The sequence below is a fragment of the Anthonomus grandis genome, chromosome 2 (genome assembly GCF_022605725.1).
Source record: "Anthonomus grandis grandis chromosome 2, icAntGran1.3, whole genome shotgun sequence".
In the NCBI taxonomy this organism is placed as follows: domain Eukaryota; kingdom Metazoa; phylum Arthropoda; class Insecta; order Coleoptera; family Curculionidae; genus Anthonomus; species Anthonomus grandis.
Window position 1 is genome coordinate 38,980,129 of NC_065547.1, and position 19,393 is coordinate 38,999,521.

Consider the following 19,393-nt stretch of genomic DNA (forward strand, 5'->3'; position numbering starts at 1 on the left):
GTTTATGCTGTATAATTATTTATACTGTAACTAATTGTCAATAATTTTAAAAAGCATTTTTTATTCAACAAAAAGTCGAATATTAAGAAAAGTATTTGCGTAAAGTCTAGTTAATTTATCATGTCGTTTTGCCAAGGTACGGCACTAGCACCTGAAAAAAATGTATATCCAATAAGGTTTATTTCTGTCTCCTACGTTCAGCCATTTGAGAATAATTGTTGCTTATTACATTTTTGTGATGTATTAAATTAGACAATGTGATGTATTTAATGTAACAAATTTGTTGATGTATTAAATTAGACAGGTTCGTGGATATGTCCGTTCTCCATGACCCAGGCCTTATGTGTCCATCAAGATGTTCGGTATCAAAAGTACCAGCAGGTGCATAGGACAATCGAGAAGTTTTAATCAGCCAGTTATGGAGCGTGCACGTTGCTTTCACAATTTTGTCAACCTTTTCGGGACACAACAAAGAGGGCTACGATAGATTCGAAATCTCATTGCCATTTTTCCAAATGCATTCTCAACTACTCGTCTAGCCCGGAGAGAGCCAGTAATTGAAAATCTTTTCTTCGGTTTTTAAAGGCATTTTTTGAGAATATGGCTTCATAAGATATTCTTTAGGAGCAAACCCCTCGTCGCCCAGAATTACACCCCAATTTGGAAAATTAAGCGAATTATCCTCTATGAAGGCTTTTAATGTAGATGTGGTTAAAAATTGTACTGTTATTCATTCTTCCCTGACTCCCAACATCTATAAAAATGAAACTGTAATCACTATCAACAAGTGCCATGGGGACGGTGCTAAAAAAGCCCTTATAGTTATAGAAATCGCTTCCACTACCCTGTGGTTGCTGAATGTTAACGTGTTTCCCGTCAATAGCTCCACAGCATCCTTGAAAGTTCCAGCGCTCTTCAAACCCTCTAGCTATGATATTCCACTCAGCGTTAGTTTTTGGTACCTGAAAAAAAGTAAAATTTTAATAAATTAAATTTTATAAAACACTAATATATATTTTTATTTCTTTTGCAGCCTAAGAAAGACGTGAGTGACGTCAACGGACCAGGAACAAAGTGAACAAGAATTTGAAACAGAAAACGAGAGTGAATATACTGCTGAGGCCCACGCTCACACCTTTATTTCTGAGTCACCTAGTACAAATGAAGCATTTAGTGAGACAGATGATTCCATAAATAAAGCGACACTTCATACTGAAGGTTCAAAACCGGAATGTAGCACTTTTAAGACACCAAAATCAATTTCGAAAAGAATCAAAAAATTTAAAAGCGCGACTCCTTAACATATTGAAAGAGGATGTGCAAAAAACCCAGATGGTCGATGAGTTTTCACATTTTGCCAATAACATCTCAATTACGAGAAATTCCAATTGCCGATGCAATGGAGTGTCAATTAGAGATAATAAAAATAGTCCAAGAAAAGCGTCTTATGGTAATGCGTCGAAACCAGCAAATTAATGAACCGTCAACTTCATGCAATGCATTTTACAATCCTGCACATAATCAGGAATTAATACTCTCTAATAGGAATAACATTCACCATTCAAATAGATCTAATATATCAGAACTATCTCCCTGGTCATCAACTTCTGCACAACAGGATGAATCGGTCAGCAACAGCCAAGACAGTTTGTCAGAAGAATTAAGTGAAGCTATCCGCAGTATCGGTGGTTTTGATGAATATGGAAAATAAGTTAAATTTCTTGTCTTGCTCTTTTTAGATTTAGGAATATTTCGTTTATTTTTTTTAATGCTAAATTACAATAAAAAAGTAACATTTTGCAAGTACATTTGGTATGTACGTTTGGAATCTATAGCACAACTTTCATTATTATTTTTTTTTCAGCATGACATACGCACTTTCTATATTTTTAACATAAACCAAAAATGCAAAGACGAAAAAACATACAACTTACCTGAATATACATCTCCAATGATTCATAAATTGCTTCAAGTACTGCAGGTAAAAACTTGGATATTGAAGATTTGGGAACTCTATACAAACATTCTAGCGTACGAAAACAACATCCACTTGCCAAGTAACGAAGGGTAATTTGTAGTTTTGATCTTGCAGGTAATGCAGCTCTCATATTTGTATCAACTTTTTGAATTTTTGGTTTTACACTTTCCAATAGTTGCTCAAACTGATCTGCAGTTATTCTCAGATGGTTTTTGAATGTGGCTTTATCCCCACCCGCCACTTCTGTAAGGAAATTGGAGGAAGCTCCAAGCGCCGGACGTTTACGTATCCAATTACGAGTTCAAATCTTTCGTTTTTCTTTTTTATCTCTTTTTTCTGCATTTCAAGCTCGTTTATAAGCATATCAGCAACCACTCGCACACCTTCCAATAAATACCGTTCCGCCATCTTGGTATGTTTAATTTGACATCCAAGTCATTTTGTCGTGGAAACCAACTTGGTCCAAGTCTACGTGTCTAAGCACACTTGGTCCAAATTGGTATCCAAGTGTACTTAGATCGTGTCAACCCGGCTTAAGAGATAGGCTGACAGAACTATTGGCAGACGTTGACTTAGAAAGGAGGGGAAGAATGGTATTTTAGCAAAATGGTGCAGCGCCACAATTTGGAGAAGTTCGACAGTTTTTGTAATTAAGTAACGCTGATTGGACGAGGAGGTCCGGTTAACTGGCCCGCAAACTCACCCTATATGACCTCTCCAGATTTTTATTCGGGGGGTTTCTTGAAGAATATTGCCTTTCAACGACGACCTACGATAAAAGACAACATGCAAGATCGAATTCGTGAAACATGCGAGTGAGATTCCAAGAGAAACTTTACTAAGCACCGGACGCGAATTTCCTAGGCCGTTAGCGTTGTTTCTTCAAGCAAATGGAGGCAACTTTGAACATTTGCTTCGTAGTTAAATTCGCGAGAGGCAAGGCGACTGGCGCTAATCAAGAAATAGAAAACAGAACTTACTACTTCCACGTTGTTCTCAAGCTTACAATAATACAGTTTCAAATACAACTATCAACGATTTGAAACGCTATCAACGTTTGAGTTTTAGATCTGATTTAGCATTGATTTGACATTCAGTAAGCTGTATGACCAGATCAAAAAAGAAATTCAAGGTAAAATTGGAAAATGACGGCTGATAGAAAAGGCTACGTGTTACACAAAGTTAAAACAAAAGGTATGTCAATTTTTAAAGTAAGATAGAAGTTGAATTTTTTTCTGTCGTTGTTATTAGCCAAAACTACAAGTTCGATCGATTAGGCAAACATTTACATTGACCTTCGCCTCAAAAAATTGAGTGAGTAGAATATTAAGTAGTTCAATATCATCTTGCGATTTCAATGAGAGTCAATAAAGAAATAAACTAAAAATCCTAGAGTTGCATCATCTTTTATTTGCGTGGAAATAGACTAACCTATTTTCAATACTTGAAAAAGTAGAAAATCTTGCTCTAGCATTTCGTTATCAACTGATCTGTAAAGTCATCAGTGTGATACATATAGTTTTTGCATATACGTCAAAACGATAATGTAATGTTGACAATATGCAATTTCCATGTAGTAATAGTATGTCTAGTTATTTATTCATCAATATTTATTATTTTATTAAAATTTAAATAGAAAATTTGTTAAATATATCGAGAAAGCTCTAAGCTTCTATTTTATATGATTTATGATTGACTGACTCATACTCATACACGAATCCAAAATTATTTTTTCGATCAAAAAAGCAGCAGTTAAATTATGGGATATCCGATTTTATTATCGAAAACAGTCTATAATAGCTGATTTTACCATATGTCTTAAATAAAATAGCCTAATATTATCGAAAGGAGCATTGCCAAGGAGAAAGAAAGTTAAACCTGGAGAGGGTTAGACGCAGTGATACTTGTAGAAAAGAGTTATGGTGAGATATTTATCTCTGGTCAAAATACTCTTTAGAGCATTGCTTCAAGGTACTCTGAAGTTTGTGGAAATTTGTCTATAACTTTGAGAGAATGGAATAAATGGATAATTATGCAAACTCAAATGAAACAATTATTAGAAAAATAGGTTCAGTAAATGTACATCTTGGAGAGCTTATACGCGAGGAAGGTTAAGACTTAAAATTGCACGTTATTCTTTAAGTGAGTTTCTTATTGAAAAAGAGATCTATAATTCAAAACGATTTGCCTTCTTATTTTGAGTTTCATAATTAGTTACATCTTGTCAAGCTCAACTTAGTTGTGCTTTAACATGGCATTCTTGGATCTAGGTACATGGAAGTAATAATGTTAAAAAAGTTGGTTGTCTAAGGTTACTCAAGTTACAGGTAAAACAAGCAACTGGGAAGATGAGAAATTTGTTTTGAGTGAATAATAATTATAAGGGAATCCATAAGGGATAATGACCAGAATAATTAAGAATTGATTTATTTTGAGATAGTTGTACAGCAGGAAGTTGTCCGGCTTAGGGCTTCACGTAATCCCATAAGGAAGTTTTTTGCTGACAATGATACTGATTTTTTTGCTGTTAATTGACAATAAAAAAAAAATAGTATAATAATTTTCTTTAAATTGAAAAATAAACAAAGCTAGCTTTATTGCTTCTAAAATTGAATGTCGTAGTAATAACAAATCTGGAAACATTCTGTATATTTTCTATTAAAAAAAAACTGCGCAATTTTCCTTATCTGGCATTTTATTTAGAAATCGAACGTTTTAACATATATAAATATCTCATAAAACACGTGATTCTTTTACTACTAATGAAAGTAATATAGTGAGTTTTTGTTAATTGATAGTCTCGGCGACGGAAGACGCTTTTAATCAAATGGTGTTATCGAAATGTCAAAAGTTAAATGTCAGCCCAGTTGTAGTAAAATGGTTTTTTATAGTATATAGAAGCTTGCGTCAGTAAAAATTAACCGTTTAGTTAATTAAGTTTACACTGTTGTACAAAATATATAGTTGATATACCTCAAAAGGCATGTAAGTGCCTTTGGCATATGAATGCTTTGGCCGAAATCCCAGACTATTATGAACCCTTAAAACGAACCTAAGGGAAATTTTTGTTGAAACTCGAATTCAGGATCCCCATCACCCAAATCTATAACAAAAACTAAATTTTTCCTTCTTTATTTACGATACAGTTATAGCATAAGTCTACCCTAGTTATTAACCGTAAAATAAAATAAGAATGGAAAAGCAAAATGTAGGCTGATTCGTTTTTCTTTACCAGGCCAAAAAGATACAGTGAACTCAAAAGGGAATCTGAGAAAAGAGAGAATAGCAATTGGAAATTTAATTATAATAAGAATGTTAAGTGCATCGATAAAAGCTTCTTCTTGAAATACAATTAAAATAGGGAAATCACAAACGAAAATTAGTTTTAGAATTTGACAAAATGGCGGATGTTGGCATAATTTGGCGTGTGAAATAAAAGAGATAATAATTAAAAATCGATTGATACTATGCCTTAATAACCCGTGCAAATCAATGTTTTTTTTATATGCGGTAAAACTATTTTTATATATATTATAGATGACTAATTAAAAATAATAATTGATTTACCAGTATCTGCAGAGAAATTTAAATTTGCGGAATTTAGAAGAACACTGTCATAGTTATTGCTTACAAGATATTACCTTTTAAATCTAAGTTCGCCTTCTTTTACTCACAGATGGCACTTATAGAGAGAAGTTATAAGGTTTGTTCTCACAGCAGTAAGAAACAACTTTTCGACAAACATTCATGCGCAATAGAGTAAAGTGAGTTCGCACAGAAACTTCTGATCGATTTAAAATCAAAAGTTTGATGTTCTTAGACAAAGTTCTGATTGTGATCTGATAGTCACACTTGTTTTCGAATTTATTGCAAGCAAAATGTCAGAGAATTCGAGTAGCCAGTCAACGCCGATCTTCGGAATATTACTTCTAAATTGTTGTTTGTATTTTTTCGTTTTGTATAGTCCATGATATTCGTTTTGACAAATTGTATTTTAAATTGTTGGATTAGTCTAATAATACACTTTAAGAAAATGATTTTGAATCGTCGGAAGAATCTGATCAGAATTTTGTTGATTACGAGTTGTGTTGATTCCGACACAGACTTTTAAAGAAGATAAGAGGATAAGGCCCAAAAATCAAACAATTTTGATAAAACTGTGTCCCAATGTAATAGAATAGACTGTAGATTTCTAGACCATTTTAGAGTAAGCCCTGAAGTAGCAAATAATCAATTTTAAACTCTATTAATAATATACAGCTATTTTAAGGTTGTAGTATAAATGTTGTTTTGTTTATGTTTTATTTATTTTCCCATTTCCTACTGGCATAAAAAAGTGAAGTTATTTTTCTTTTCCACTCAACCCGTATTTGATATTCACACAGACGGTTTCAAATCGATCAGAAGAAGTAATATTTTACGCATGCGCATCAAGAATGGTTTGAAAACAGTTTCAAACTTGTAAGAAATTTGCAGTGAGAACAAACCTATAGAGAGACGAGTAGCGGTGGTGGATTAGATCAATAGAATGAGGTTATAATCCGGGCCTTGGAAGCCTGGACGAATAAAAGAACACTGAAAAAGGTTTTACTCCTCGAGACAACAAAAAAATATGAGAACAATATTGATTTGTTCTCATATTTTTTTAGTTATTTAGTTCAGTGTGGTGTAATCAGTTTTTTTCTCCCACATCCTGGCGGGATAAAGGAACATTTTTAAAATGCAGTAAATATTCTTATGATTTTATAGAACCTTAGAAGTGAACAGAAAAACTGTGTCAAATCAAATTATAGATGGATTTTGTGGATAGCAAAACACTTATTAACAGGCCCAATATGTTTGAAGAACTTGTGTTCCCATTCTTAAGCCTGTAAAACATAAAAATCGCAGGAAACTAAGTTAATATCTCAGGCTTAATACAAGGTGAGTAAAAGTAAGGTAAAAAGAATGGAGTAGAAGGTAATTCCTTGGTTATTTTATTACAATTTTTGCTTTTATACGTTTTCTATCATCTTTTGCAACACTTTGTATAAATTCTGCTTTGCGAACGAACAAACTTTCGTTTTTTCTAATTAAATTTACTTTTAATTTTATACATTATGGAATTTAAATAAAATTTGATCTTTCATTTTATGTTTTAACAAGCGTATAACTATTAATTTTTATTGTATAACTTGTATGTTTTTTATTTAATCTGTTTTTACAGTGTAGTAATACATTTTGTGAATATTTTTTGTATAATTTCAGAAAAGACCCATATAGCTGGTACGCAATATATGGGTCTTTCAGAAATTATAAAACGCAAATAATAAAAGTCATAAATAGAGGTCTTTATTTAATATAGAGAAAAAAAACGTCCCAATTTTTCAACACTTTTTCTATTTTCCTACTATAGTTTCCGAAGAATGACATATTTTCCACTAATCTTAAGCGCACAATATAGTACAGCAAATTGCAAATTTGGCGTCATTAAATTTTAAATTTCCCGCTACTATGTTTGTACTACTCTCGACATTTAGAGGGCGCTCAACATTTAGCGACGGCTCAGTGTTCTCTTATTGGAGTTCCCTATCTAAGAATTATCTATGGTTATAATCCTACTCTTCTAATCTTCGTGCTTTAGTTCTGGCTACTCCGTTAGATAAGTTATTTATAATTATAATTTCAAGAAATCTTGACTTGAATTTTATTCACTCACCCGGCTATGAAATACGTTCAATTTTTATACTTTTTTATTTTAAACTGATTACTTTTAGAAATTCAAGAAAAGATTTACGACTCGTGCTAGTATTTGTTCGTTCAACGTTCTCGTTCGTTCTGATGATGTAATACAAAGTGAAGAGTGAAGACTGCTTACATCTGCATACTCTCCTCTCGCCAGTGACGCTCGCTTCCGCTCTTTCTCTCTTTCTTGTGGGGTGTCGTATGGTAGCTAAGGTTAGATTCACTGGACGTCGTAATAGTATGCGTACGGAACACTATTAGTTTTACACGAAAAATGTGTAGATTTAAGTCAGAATTAAATTAAAAATTTATGATTTAAATTACAATTAAAAATATCAAACATTCCCAGAGTAAATATAGAGCAATGTGCTTCAAATCTATAAATGTGAGCCTTGGTAAGATCGAAGAAATTTAGGAAAAGTGATAAGGCAAAAAATCTAAGAAATTTAGGAAAATGTAAAATTACGAATTGATTTAACCGTGTCTATAGAAAATTGGATTTTAAATAATATGCGGAGTAATTTATTGAGAAAAAATAGTGCAGATTGCACTTTTGTTTTGATTGTAACGTTTTGCGGTAAGATCAAAATAATTTAAGTCAGAAAGTCCTCAGAAATTTTTATCAAATAGTATGAATCCACGCGTCCAAAAAATCCCTCATTGAAAAAAAATTTCCACGAAAAAACCACAATAAATTAGAAAAATCAATTGATTCTACAGTACCTACACAGATAAGCAAACTAAATATACCGTCTAGTAAGTGCTGTAAACTAGTCCACATTGTACGTATATTTTGTCAATTACTTTTTATGGTAACGTCTATCCTAAAAAAAATATTCTGTTTTTAATTCAGAAAATCTGGTCTTTTTTTAAGATGAATAGAAAACTGCTGCAGCTAGAAGCTTTATTGAAGACTATGCGGCAAGCCTGTCCTAATAGCCCAAATAATTTATTACTCAGAAAATAGTCTTGGCTTAAAACTTAATAAGCAAGTCATGACATTTAAAGTACCCTATTATTTGATCTGACATACAGGGTGTTTTAGAACTATGGGATCAAACTTCTAAGGGTTTTTCATTGCAACAGTAGAATCCATTTGAGTATAGGAACCCATGTCCGGAAATGTGTCACTACGCCACTACGGCCCTAAGACGCGTTTAAATTTAGAAAAAATATAAATTACCTAAATAGGATCTGATGCATTTATTTTTACCTTTTGTATATGATACCATCACAACAATTGTTCAAAATGTCTTCCTCCAACCTCAATACACCGATTTAAACGCCGCACATGATTTCGTCGGACTACACCAAAAATTTGATCCTCGTTTTGAATGATTTCAAATGCTGCTATTATTCGTCCAATTAAGCCTAGCTCTGATTCTACTGGAGTTTACTGAGTTTCGTAGACTAAAGATTTTACATGTCCCCACAAGAAAAAATCGAGCGACGTTAAATCGGATGACCTAGGAGACCAAGAAACTGCTTCACCACTGGCAATCCAACGGTGCCCAAACTGCTGTGCCAAATATTCGGGTACTTGTACAGCAAAGTGAGCCGGCGCTCCATCATACTGAAACCATTTTTGCTGTCTAACATTTAGTGGAACATTTTCAAGGAGTTCTGGGAGAACTTACTCCAAGAAACGCAGATAAATAGGTCCTGTTAACCGTTCCGGTAGAAGGTATGGCCCAATTAAATCATCAACAATGCCTGGCCATACGTAGACAGACCAACGATTTTGATGTTTTCTTGAAAAAATTGCATAAGGATTTTCTTCGTCCCAAACATGGCTATTCCTACTATTACAAATACCGTCTCTTGTGAAAGAGGCTTCATCGGTCCACAAAATATATCGTAAAAAATTTGGTTGTGCAATGATGTGATCCAGAAGCCATCGATAAAATTGTACTCTAGGATGATAATCGGCTGCAGTCATACCTTGAACTTTCTGGAAGTGGTAAGGATGGAGTTGTTGCTCGTGTAGTACCCGCCAGACAGAAGCGTTACTCGTATTCATATTCTTAGCGACTTCACGTGTGCTATTTGATGATTCATCGGCAACTCGCTGAAGCACCTCTTCTTCAAATTAGACCGTCCTTACGGTTCGAGCAACACCAGTATCATGCATCTTGGTCTTAAACATGCCTGTCTCAGCGAGCCGCCGATGAACCGCAATAAACTTTTTGTATCCAGGATGCTGTCGTTCGGGATAACGTTCATGATACAACCGCGATGCTGCTCGTGCATTGCAGTTTGTTGCTCCGTATGCCAAATGCATATCCACCAATTCTTGATTGGTAAAGTTTTCCATTAGCAATAAATGTTTAAAAAGTTGTAAGCTATAAAATTTTTAAACATGACATTGAGAATTGACATTGATAAGCGTTGATTTTAAACAATTGTTGTTATGGTATCATGTACAAAAGGTAAAAATAAATGCAGCAGATCCTATTTGGGTAATTAATGTTTTTTATAAATTTTAACGCGTCTTAGAGCCGTAGTGGTGTAGTGACGCATTTCCGGACATGGATTCCTATAATCACATGGATTCTTCTGTTGAACTGAACAACCCCCAGAAGTTTGATCCCATAGTTCTGAAACACCCTGTATATTTTTAAAGGTTTTAGAATTTATTTGTCGCAGAGAAATTCACTTGCAATATCTCCTTTCGTAAAGAGAATTTCTTTAGGCAAATTGTTCTGATCTAGTACACATTTTTTAGTAACCAAATTTCATCAGTCAAGGGTGTACATTATCTTTATCTCAAGAACCCTTGAACTTAGCCAATTAATTATATTGTCATCCAAAAATATTTTCAACTTTTCATTTTTGCAAAGTGGTCAGAAGAGGATGCATCTCTGTGAATCGAATTTTGTAGTGACATATAGTAGTTAAAAAAAGAGAAGCTAGAAGGCGCTGTCGTTAAAACTGTCACTGTTGTTTAAGTATTCATGAAATTTTTCTAAAATTTGAGGTGGATCGGTATGCTTCACCTTACAAATTATAAAATCTGAATTTTGCCGAAAGAAGCATATCGATATTTTTATTTATTTTGAAGTTATTGCAAAATAACTGAAAATAATAAAAGCAAAATAAAAAATTGATTTTTATGTAGTAAGTATGTAGTATGTTGTATGTAGTATCTAATAAATAAATACAATATGGCATTAGTTAGCGCTTTTCAAAGGTCTGCTTAATATACAGATTAATAAATATTAAATAAGTTGAAGGAATTATAAGTAATATCAAACCATGCGGTATTGCGTTCTTCGATCTTATGTTCGATTATATTTTCTCGTATTATTATTCAAGTTTTATACCTTTGTGATTTTTTGTTCTTTCATATAAAAAAATTCGAGACAAGCCCAGACACCTAGTGTCCAAGAAAATAAAATTTCTCTTCCAATCCACTGGAAAGCTGCTGGTCAAGGTAGTGACACACCTAATTCTTAAAAAAATGACATCCATCATATTAAAACCATAAATTTCTTTTTGTTGAGAGGATTACGTTTCATCTATTCGTAGCACTTTATCCAAACATTGGCGATTATCCCTTATGAGGTTAAAAAGCCAATGATAATAATTTAAGCAGTGGTTGAAATCCATCCGTTTATGATATTCGTCTCATATTTGACTCTGCGAAATCTTATTTAAGAGTAGATTGAATGGACTCGCTTGAGTTTCTTAAGGTTGTCTTCCTAAATGAGTAAACACGTGCCTGGAATGATGCGATCTCTCACCTAAATATAAGTTCACTTATTTTTTTATCTGAATATTGAGCAGACCTTTTACGTACTCTAATTGACTTCATAATTCACTTATTTGCTACATGCTAGCTACATAAAACTCGATTTTTTGTTTTTGCTTCTAGTGGTTGCTTCTACTATTACCAGTTGTTGCAATAACTCCAAAATAAAAATATTGATATAAGTCCATAAGGGTAGATGAAAATTATCTTTCATATGACCCTGTTCATTCAAGTTGACTAAGAATTGTACAAGATATAGCGATTTAATTATGACAACATTCATTAGTTTTCCCCAACTTTCTTATTGATCCACTGAAAATTAGGCTTAGGCCGAATTCATAGAAAATTTACTCAGCTTTCTAATGGCGTTATTAAACTTATATCTTAATTTAGTTATTTAGGTCAAATTTTCAATTTGTATTATTATTTTGATAGTTGCGCCCTCTTAGGTCCTCTTTGCAAACTTCTAATTGATTGAAGTCAAGCGTTCTTGAGATACAGTTAGTGTACATCCTTAATTGACCAACCTAATATATGCCTACTAGCAACGAAAAATATTTCTTCATAGCCAAAAGTTCTGCACCAAATCAATTTCAATAAAGATAATCATTAAAACTACAAAAAAAAAATGAAAACATATTACAATTTTGTTAGAATAGCCACAATAGTTTTTGATAAAACCATTCTTAGAGATGTAATATAAATAAGTCACTTGGCCTTTGACAGTAACGTTGAGACTATAGCCCATAATAGCCACAGTAATTGCTTTGATCTTTACCGATATTTGATTACAGTCATTGCTAGTAAAAAGAGGTCGGCGGTGTGTACTCTTATTTCCAATTTGTCTTTAAAAAATAAAGCATTTCTAGGGTACTTAATATAATGCCACTAATTTCATACGTTTTTAGTGTTAAAAACACTTGAATTTTAACAAAAGTAGATGCGATCGAGGGCAATCTGTATCGGTTGATTGCAAAACGGATAAAATATTTTCAATAATTTAAGTAGTTAACAATGAATTTATTTGTTTTCTAACGAAAAAATTTCTTTCCTTAAAAAACCTTTTACGAAAACCCATAATATAACCGATACTTAGAAATTCAGATATAGGCTCCGGGCTGGATGATAAGCAAATCGAGATATTAGGACCAGTATTAATCACAGGCCGGAATTTCTACCACACCTGTTTTAAGAGGACAAAGATAAAAAACTTACGTGAGTAAGTACGAAATTACAGTTCCATCTTAGACTTCATTTTTTATTTATCTCTCTTGCACGCACATGATTTTACATATTTCTCATAAAATAGCTTATTTTTAAACAGTGCTCATTGACGTATGTAGTTTTGTTAACGATTTTTTTCCATTTAAGTTGAAGAACAAATAAATTTATTTGATTATAAAGTGACTTAAAGTGTACTCATCTTTAAACAATTATTTATTATAATTTATACACAAGACCTTAAAATATGTAAGTGACCGATTTTTACAGTAACAACGCAAGCAATTTATATTTAAAAAAATTTTTTTCTCAATTCTTTTAAAGTATGCATATTTTATACGGTTATTTAAAAGATTATACTCTTGTAAAGGAGAGTCTATTTTGTTCTTTAAATTTTTTTTAAATATTTTATTTGTATATTTTTAGTATTTATAAATATTTGTATACGTTGGCAAAATTAGCAACTATACGTTATACTGGCTCTTAGCACTAGAAGTCAAAAAAAGGAATAATATAATATGTGTTAAGAGTAACATCTTTTTAGTAACAAATAATTTTTCTTTTGTTCTAAGTTTATAAGAGACTACCCTTTGTTAATAACATTAAATTTGCTTGATGATGTGGGCAACATTTTGACTATTAAAGGAACTGAAAAGTCCATATGATTTTTTGATTTTTTAGTCATATACCTACATGTACTTTATACTGATTTATAACAGTCTTAAAATTCTAAATAAAGAAGATTGTACTCCTTTTAGGAATATACCATGTCTAAAGAACTAAAAAAAATCTCTTATTTTTTGTATTGGCTGTATCAAATTAGACAGGCTAGTAGAGACCCTTACATAAAAAATAACTATAACGACTTTGATAAAAAAATCTAAAAAATCTAAACGCAAAATTAAAAATTACTGCCTTGGAAATTCATTGGTCTTATTCATGGAAATAGAAAATGCGGTCAATCCAAGAATACTTGAAGGTGAAACCAATAATGATCAAGATTAAGTTGTTTTTCAACAAAATAGAGCACCTGCACACTATGTTCCTAATGTATTGGATTGAAAGGAGGAACCATTTATGGAATGGCCACTTTTTGATGGAGACATTTAAAAACTAAAGTTTAGGCTACCCACCCAGAAACCCTGGTGGACTTGGACTGGGCTGGGAAAGGATCATAAATGTCATAATGTCAAAGTGGTATCAATCATATGATAACACCGGAAGTTCTAGGAAATGTCAGACTTCATTTTGAGCAAAAACTTGATTTTTGTATGGAAGTCGGTGGGGCTTAATTGGACCACTTAATAAATTGACGTAGTTTAATAACCTTGTTTTATTTAAGCGACACAAGGGTAGGTACTTCTTATCTATCTACTTTTCACTGGCAGTAGGCAGTTACTTCTTGCTTTTTTTAATTTAATATGAGTCAAAATCAAATAATCCTTTCAGAATTTTAAAATGCTGCAGTTATTAAAAAAAACCCTCAGTCACTTAGTAGTTTTAATCAAAATTGCAGAAACATTTAAAATACGGTATCACACGACCCTTCTTTCAATTTAAGATTTTATGTATGTCTATATTACGTTATGTAGTCCCTATTATTTTAAATAAATCTTGTCTAAAACCGGGGCACTTGTGATTAAACTTTTATCTAAAGCCAGAACTTGTGCAATCTTTACTGGCCCTAACTGTGTTTTAACATGATTTTTACTTATTTACGTTGTTCTATGAAAATTTAAGGCCCTATTTTTTTTTAAATTTGTCTCATGTGTTTCTGAGACATCTTTTAAATCATTGACTATTCTACGGACTATTTTATTCTGATTAGAATACTTACTAATTTTCAATAGCTTTCTAAGCTCAGTTACTCAGATAAAAAATGGGCAAACATTTATTTTTCTTTTTAAATTATATTATTAGAATTCGCCCTTCTAAAAATACTATTCTTCTGAGGAGGGCAACATTTTTATAGGATTTCCCTCAAGAGTCTTTCCTTTCCTGCTCCAAAATTCAAGCTATTAAATAGGCCAAGACCATCTGCTCAAAGATCGTAAATAGACAATATGCTTTTCTTAATTTTTGTCTTTGTTTATGCAAGGGGTTTATAAAAATTAAAATAATTTTTGTAATAAGCGAAAATGCTCTATTTCACTTTGCCGGTTTTCTAGCGCCATGTATAATTTAGATGCAATACTCAAATAAATCACTTCAGTTTTCGTGATGTATGTGATGCGAATAAGTCACTCATGTAGTTAGTTTAATTTTCAGAAAAATCAATTTTTAATGCAAAAATTCCATACGGAGGGGTATATTCAAAAAATGAAAAATCACTACTTCGAAGGTCGATATCTCGGCACTAGAATCGATATCTCGACACTATCTAAGCACTATCGCAAAAATTCCAACGGTTTTAACCCTTAACTACTATCCTCCCTATAGTAAAACATTACAACTACCCGCGGGTCAATATGACCCACTTTTTTATTTTGAAAATAAAAAACTGTTTGATCAAAATGAACTAATTTATTTATAAAAAATGATGAAATAAACATTAATAAACAAATTTTGTTGGCCAAAATATCCTAAACACACTTTGGGCAGATTTTTTTTTAACATTGCTGGCAAACTGGTATTTTGCAGGAATCGCAGAAGGTGTTCGTTTTGCGGTCCTTTTTCGGTGGGCAGAAAGCACATCTCTTTCTCTTGGATGCACCATGAGCCTGCTGAAGAGTACAATGCGTTTCTATAACATCCCCAAGTATATCTGCAGTCAGTTCTCTCAACCTACGTGGTATTTTGTTGTTGTGAACTCTCGATCTCATACAGGGTTCGCATAGTTGACGACCAAGATTTTTTAGAAAATTTAATCTACAAATTTCTTTTCCTTCGGCAGCAAATTGATAGATAACTCTGCTGTTGATTGCAGAAATGTTCAAAATCATGTGAAAAATAACCATTGGCCATCGGCGTGTCCTGCGAGATGTCGAATATGTTGCACATTTCTGGTCTAGTGCGTCAACACCGGCTTTTGTATCGTTGTAAAATAACACTATATCCGGCTTTTTTGATGAGTCGTCTACAACATTATCGTTGTGAATTGTCGACAACAATATTACGGATTTGTTTTTTTTGGGAACGTGAGACACAATAGTGTGAGTAGAGGTAAACCCGAAAATGGAGGACTCTACTTCACGTTTTTTGCAAGGTAAGAATTCGGGTGGAACAAATCTTTTATTCTTCTTGACTGTGCCAACATATATAAGCTTACGATTGAGAAGTTCACCAGTTAATTCCATTGATGCGTACCAATTATCTCCCGTTATGTTTCTATTGGTCCCAACCACAGGACCAACTAAACGAAGTACTGTTTCTATCGGTATAGACCAGTTAGACCGATTACTGCGTTTTCCGGTATAGATTTCAGAATTAATCATATAATGTGATTTGGAATCTGCTAAAATTTGAATCTTGATGTCGTATTTCGCCGGCTTAGTAGGCATGTACATTCTAAAACCGCAGCGCCCTCTAAACACATCATTGAGTTTTCAACAAATTCATTATAAATTTCAGATATTGCAGCCAGTTTGTCGACTTTTATTCTCTCCCGCCTGGTAACCATATCGTCGAATCTTAGGCAACATAATAGGAAAGAAAAACGTGCAAGAGACATTGTACAACAAAATATATCTCTACCTGTCCCGTCGGTAGCCCATAGAGATCGTAGATCTTCGTGTCCGGATTTAAAAGAATCCAGCAAATATAAAAGCCCTAAAAACGCCTCTATTTCAATTTTATCGGTCTCTTGAATAAAAACTGGTCGAAATAATGATCTGCTATTTTTTCGCTTCTTGAAAGTTGTATACTGACCTTGCATAGCTCTAATTTTTGCATTGGTATGTTCAACAATCTCTTCAAGAATAGACTGTGTGATGAGAAGTCTCAAAGATTCCAACGCCGATGAGGAAGGGTTCTGGCGAGCTGGTCCAACCAGGAAGTATTTTTATAATATTAGTACTTTTCGTTTTTCTCCTAGGTAAGGGCACCTGACCCCACTTAGTTTTTCCTTTCCCATACCACAATTTTGTTTTCTTTACTGTTTGTCCTTCGTCTTCATATTCACTTTCCGATGATAACTCTGACTGACCCAATGGTTCATCATCTGGCTGCCACTCATTTTCGCTATCGCTGTCATGTTCACTGAATTCTTCAGAATCACATTCGTTCTTATCGCTTTCGTCTCCGTTGTCAAAAATCAGGTTACATGCAATCTGTCTGTCGTCAATAACGTTTGTGCCGCTGGTTGATGGTTCATTTAAAGTAGTTCTATTTTCTTCAGGCTTATTTATAGACTCCAGATCTTCCCAAAAAGCATTATCTGCAACTATCTCGAATAACTCGGCGTCAGACAGTCCTCTTTGTGTCATAATCTAAAAACAAAACAAAGTATATGTATATTATAAAGTGCTTATCCACATAAATGTCAAAAAAATCAGTAAAATATCGATCAAATCGTATAACGAAATACTTACTGTATTACTATCCCCGGGTCAATTTGACCCACTAGACCAAAAAAAAATATCAACGCAACCACTAAGACACTTCAAACTTTACTATTCGTATTAACGGTCGACAGAATGAGAATACTCCGTTCGTCGCACTTCCCTCTCCTATGAAACACTAGATGGCGCAAAAAACGAATATGCCTTGGGTCAGTTTGACCCGGCGGATAGTAGTTAAGGGTTAACAAGATTTTGTCATTCTGAATCCATAGAGACTATCCGCAAGGTCGTAGCTATCCTACTAGTCGAGATATTAGATTTTTAGAGCCATTTTTAGGCTCAAAATCGACCTCGAAAAATAACTTATTCCGAATTTTCAAAGTGGTCTCATTCCCCTATATCTTCTCGAATCCCGTTATAACCCGATGTTTTCGTAATGTATGTGATGTGAGCCAGCCGCTGGAATATTTAGTTCAATTTCGAAAAAAAAAAAAATTTTTAATGAAAAAATTCGATACGGGTACACCCGCAATATGAAAAATCCCAAATTTTGGAGGTCGATATCTCGGCTTCTATTCGTATAAGCACTATCGGGAAGATTTTAATGGTTTTGACTTATTTTCATCATTTTGAATCCAACGAGACCATCCGCAAGGTCGCTCTCTATCATACTAGCCGAGATATCGCAATTTTAGAATTTATTTTTTGGCTCAAAAACGACGTCAAAAAATTACTTTTTTCGAAATTTTAAAGTGGTTTGATTCCCTTATTTCTGCCCGAATTCCGTTATAACCTGCTGCTTTCGTGATGTATGTAATGCGAGCAAGCCGCTGGAATAATAATTGGTTCGATTTCGAAAAAAATCAATTTTTAATGAAAAAATTCGACACGGGGGTATACCCGCAAAATTAAAAATCTCATATTTTGGAGGTCGCTGGCTTGGGCTTCTATGGGTACTATCGGAAAAATTCCAACGGTTTTAACTTAGTTTTGTTATTTTATTGAATCCAACGAGACTATCCGCAAGATCGTAGCTACCATACTAGCCAAGATTTTTCGCATTCTTGGGACACATTTTTGAGCTCAAAACCGACGTCAAAAAATTACTGTTTTCCGAATATTCAAAGTACTCTCATTCCCATATTTTTGCTCGAATCCCGTTATAACCTGCTGTTTTCGTGATGTATGTAATGCGAACAAGCCGCTAAAATAGTTAATAGTTCGATTTTCAAAAAAATCAATTTTTGGGAAAAAAGTTCGATACGGAGAGGTATACTCGTAAAATTAAAAATCCCATATTTTGGAGGTCAATATTTCTGCTTCTATGAGCACTATTGGGAAACTTTTAAGAGCTCGCTTTCGAGATCATTCACAAGGTCGCAACTATCAGATTAGCCGTTATATCGCATGGTATAACTAATGATAAGATACCTGAATGATTAATCAATTACAAATTCACAAGAATACAAACACAGTATCAATATATTTAAAATATTATACATTTTGCACTTACAGAACATTACAAAATAAACTTGTTAAAAACTAAAAAATTTGCATTAACACCAGAAGTAACGAAATAATTCTGTTCTTTATTCTAATTTTAGCACGTTTATACGAATTCCTAAGAACGAACTACCTGAAAACTGACATGTATTGCAAAAAAAGAAACAAGTAACACACGGTTATGTGTCAAGGAACATTTTCGCGATGCATCAAACCGCCTAAATAAACAAATTTAGACAAATTAATAAAAGTGAATGTTACGTTAAATAAACCACGGTTAATCGGGTGCTAATAAGCTTCCTTTTCTCTGTTTATTTATCGGAATTGTTTCTTGATAAAGTACTTGAAAGACAATATGGTTTACGTCAAAAGCGGCAATGGGTATTTCTTGAATCCTTGTTGCTTATTTCATCGGCAATGGGATTTAAAAACCCAAGTTAATTAACGAGGAAAAATCATTTGTTAATATAGAAATAAGAAAACGTTTTACAGGTGTTTCATTTTATTTAACTATCATCAGTCCCTGGTAAAAAGCGTATACCAATTAAATATTGAATGATTAAAAATGTTCTGAGGTATTCCTGGGTGTCCTAGGAAATACCTATCATCAAAGTAGATGTTCTTGATTAGATTAAATTATATACTTCTTTAATTTAAATATTTCAAAGGGTAACATTTTTATTTCTTTTTTATACTATTTTAAATTTGCTACAATTT

The 19,393-nt window shown here is 33.1% G+C and overlaps 1 protein-coding gene across 3 annotated transcripts in view; it reads right to left on the reverse strand.

Moving 5' to 3' along the window:
• Positions 1–19,393, reverse strand: part of LOC126750338 (uncharacterized) — a 55,163-nt gene that overhangs the window by 1,123 nt on the left and 34,647 nt on the right. Inside the window, exons 1-2 of one of the 3 annotated variants that reach the window (XM_050459913.1) lie at positions 1,935–2,458; positions 845–962 (exon numbers count right to left, since the gene is read on the reverse strand). The exons of 1 other annotated variant lie outside the window; for it this stretch is intronic. In XM_050459913.1, the coding sequence (XP_050315870.1) occupies positions 845–962; positions 1,935–2,108 (292 nt within the window). In that variant the 5' untranslated portion in view covers positions 2,109–2,458. Of the gene's footprint in view, positions 1–638; positions 963–1,934; positions 2,459–19,393 lie in introns of those variants that run through there. One more of the 3 variants, XM_050459912.1, reaches the window with a different exon arrangement.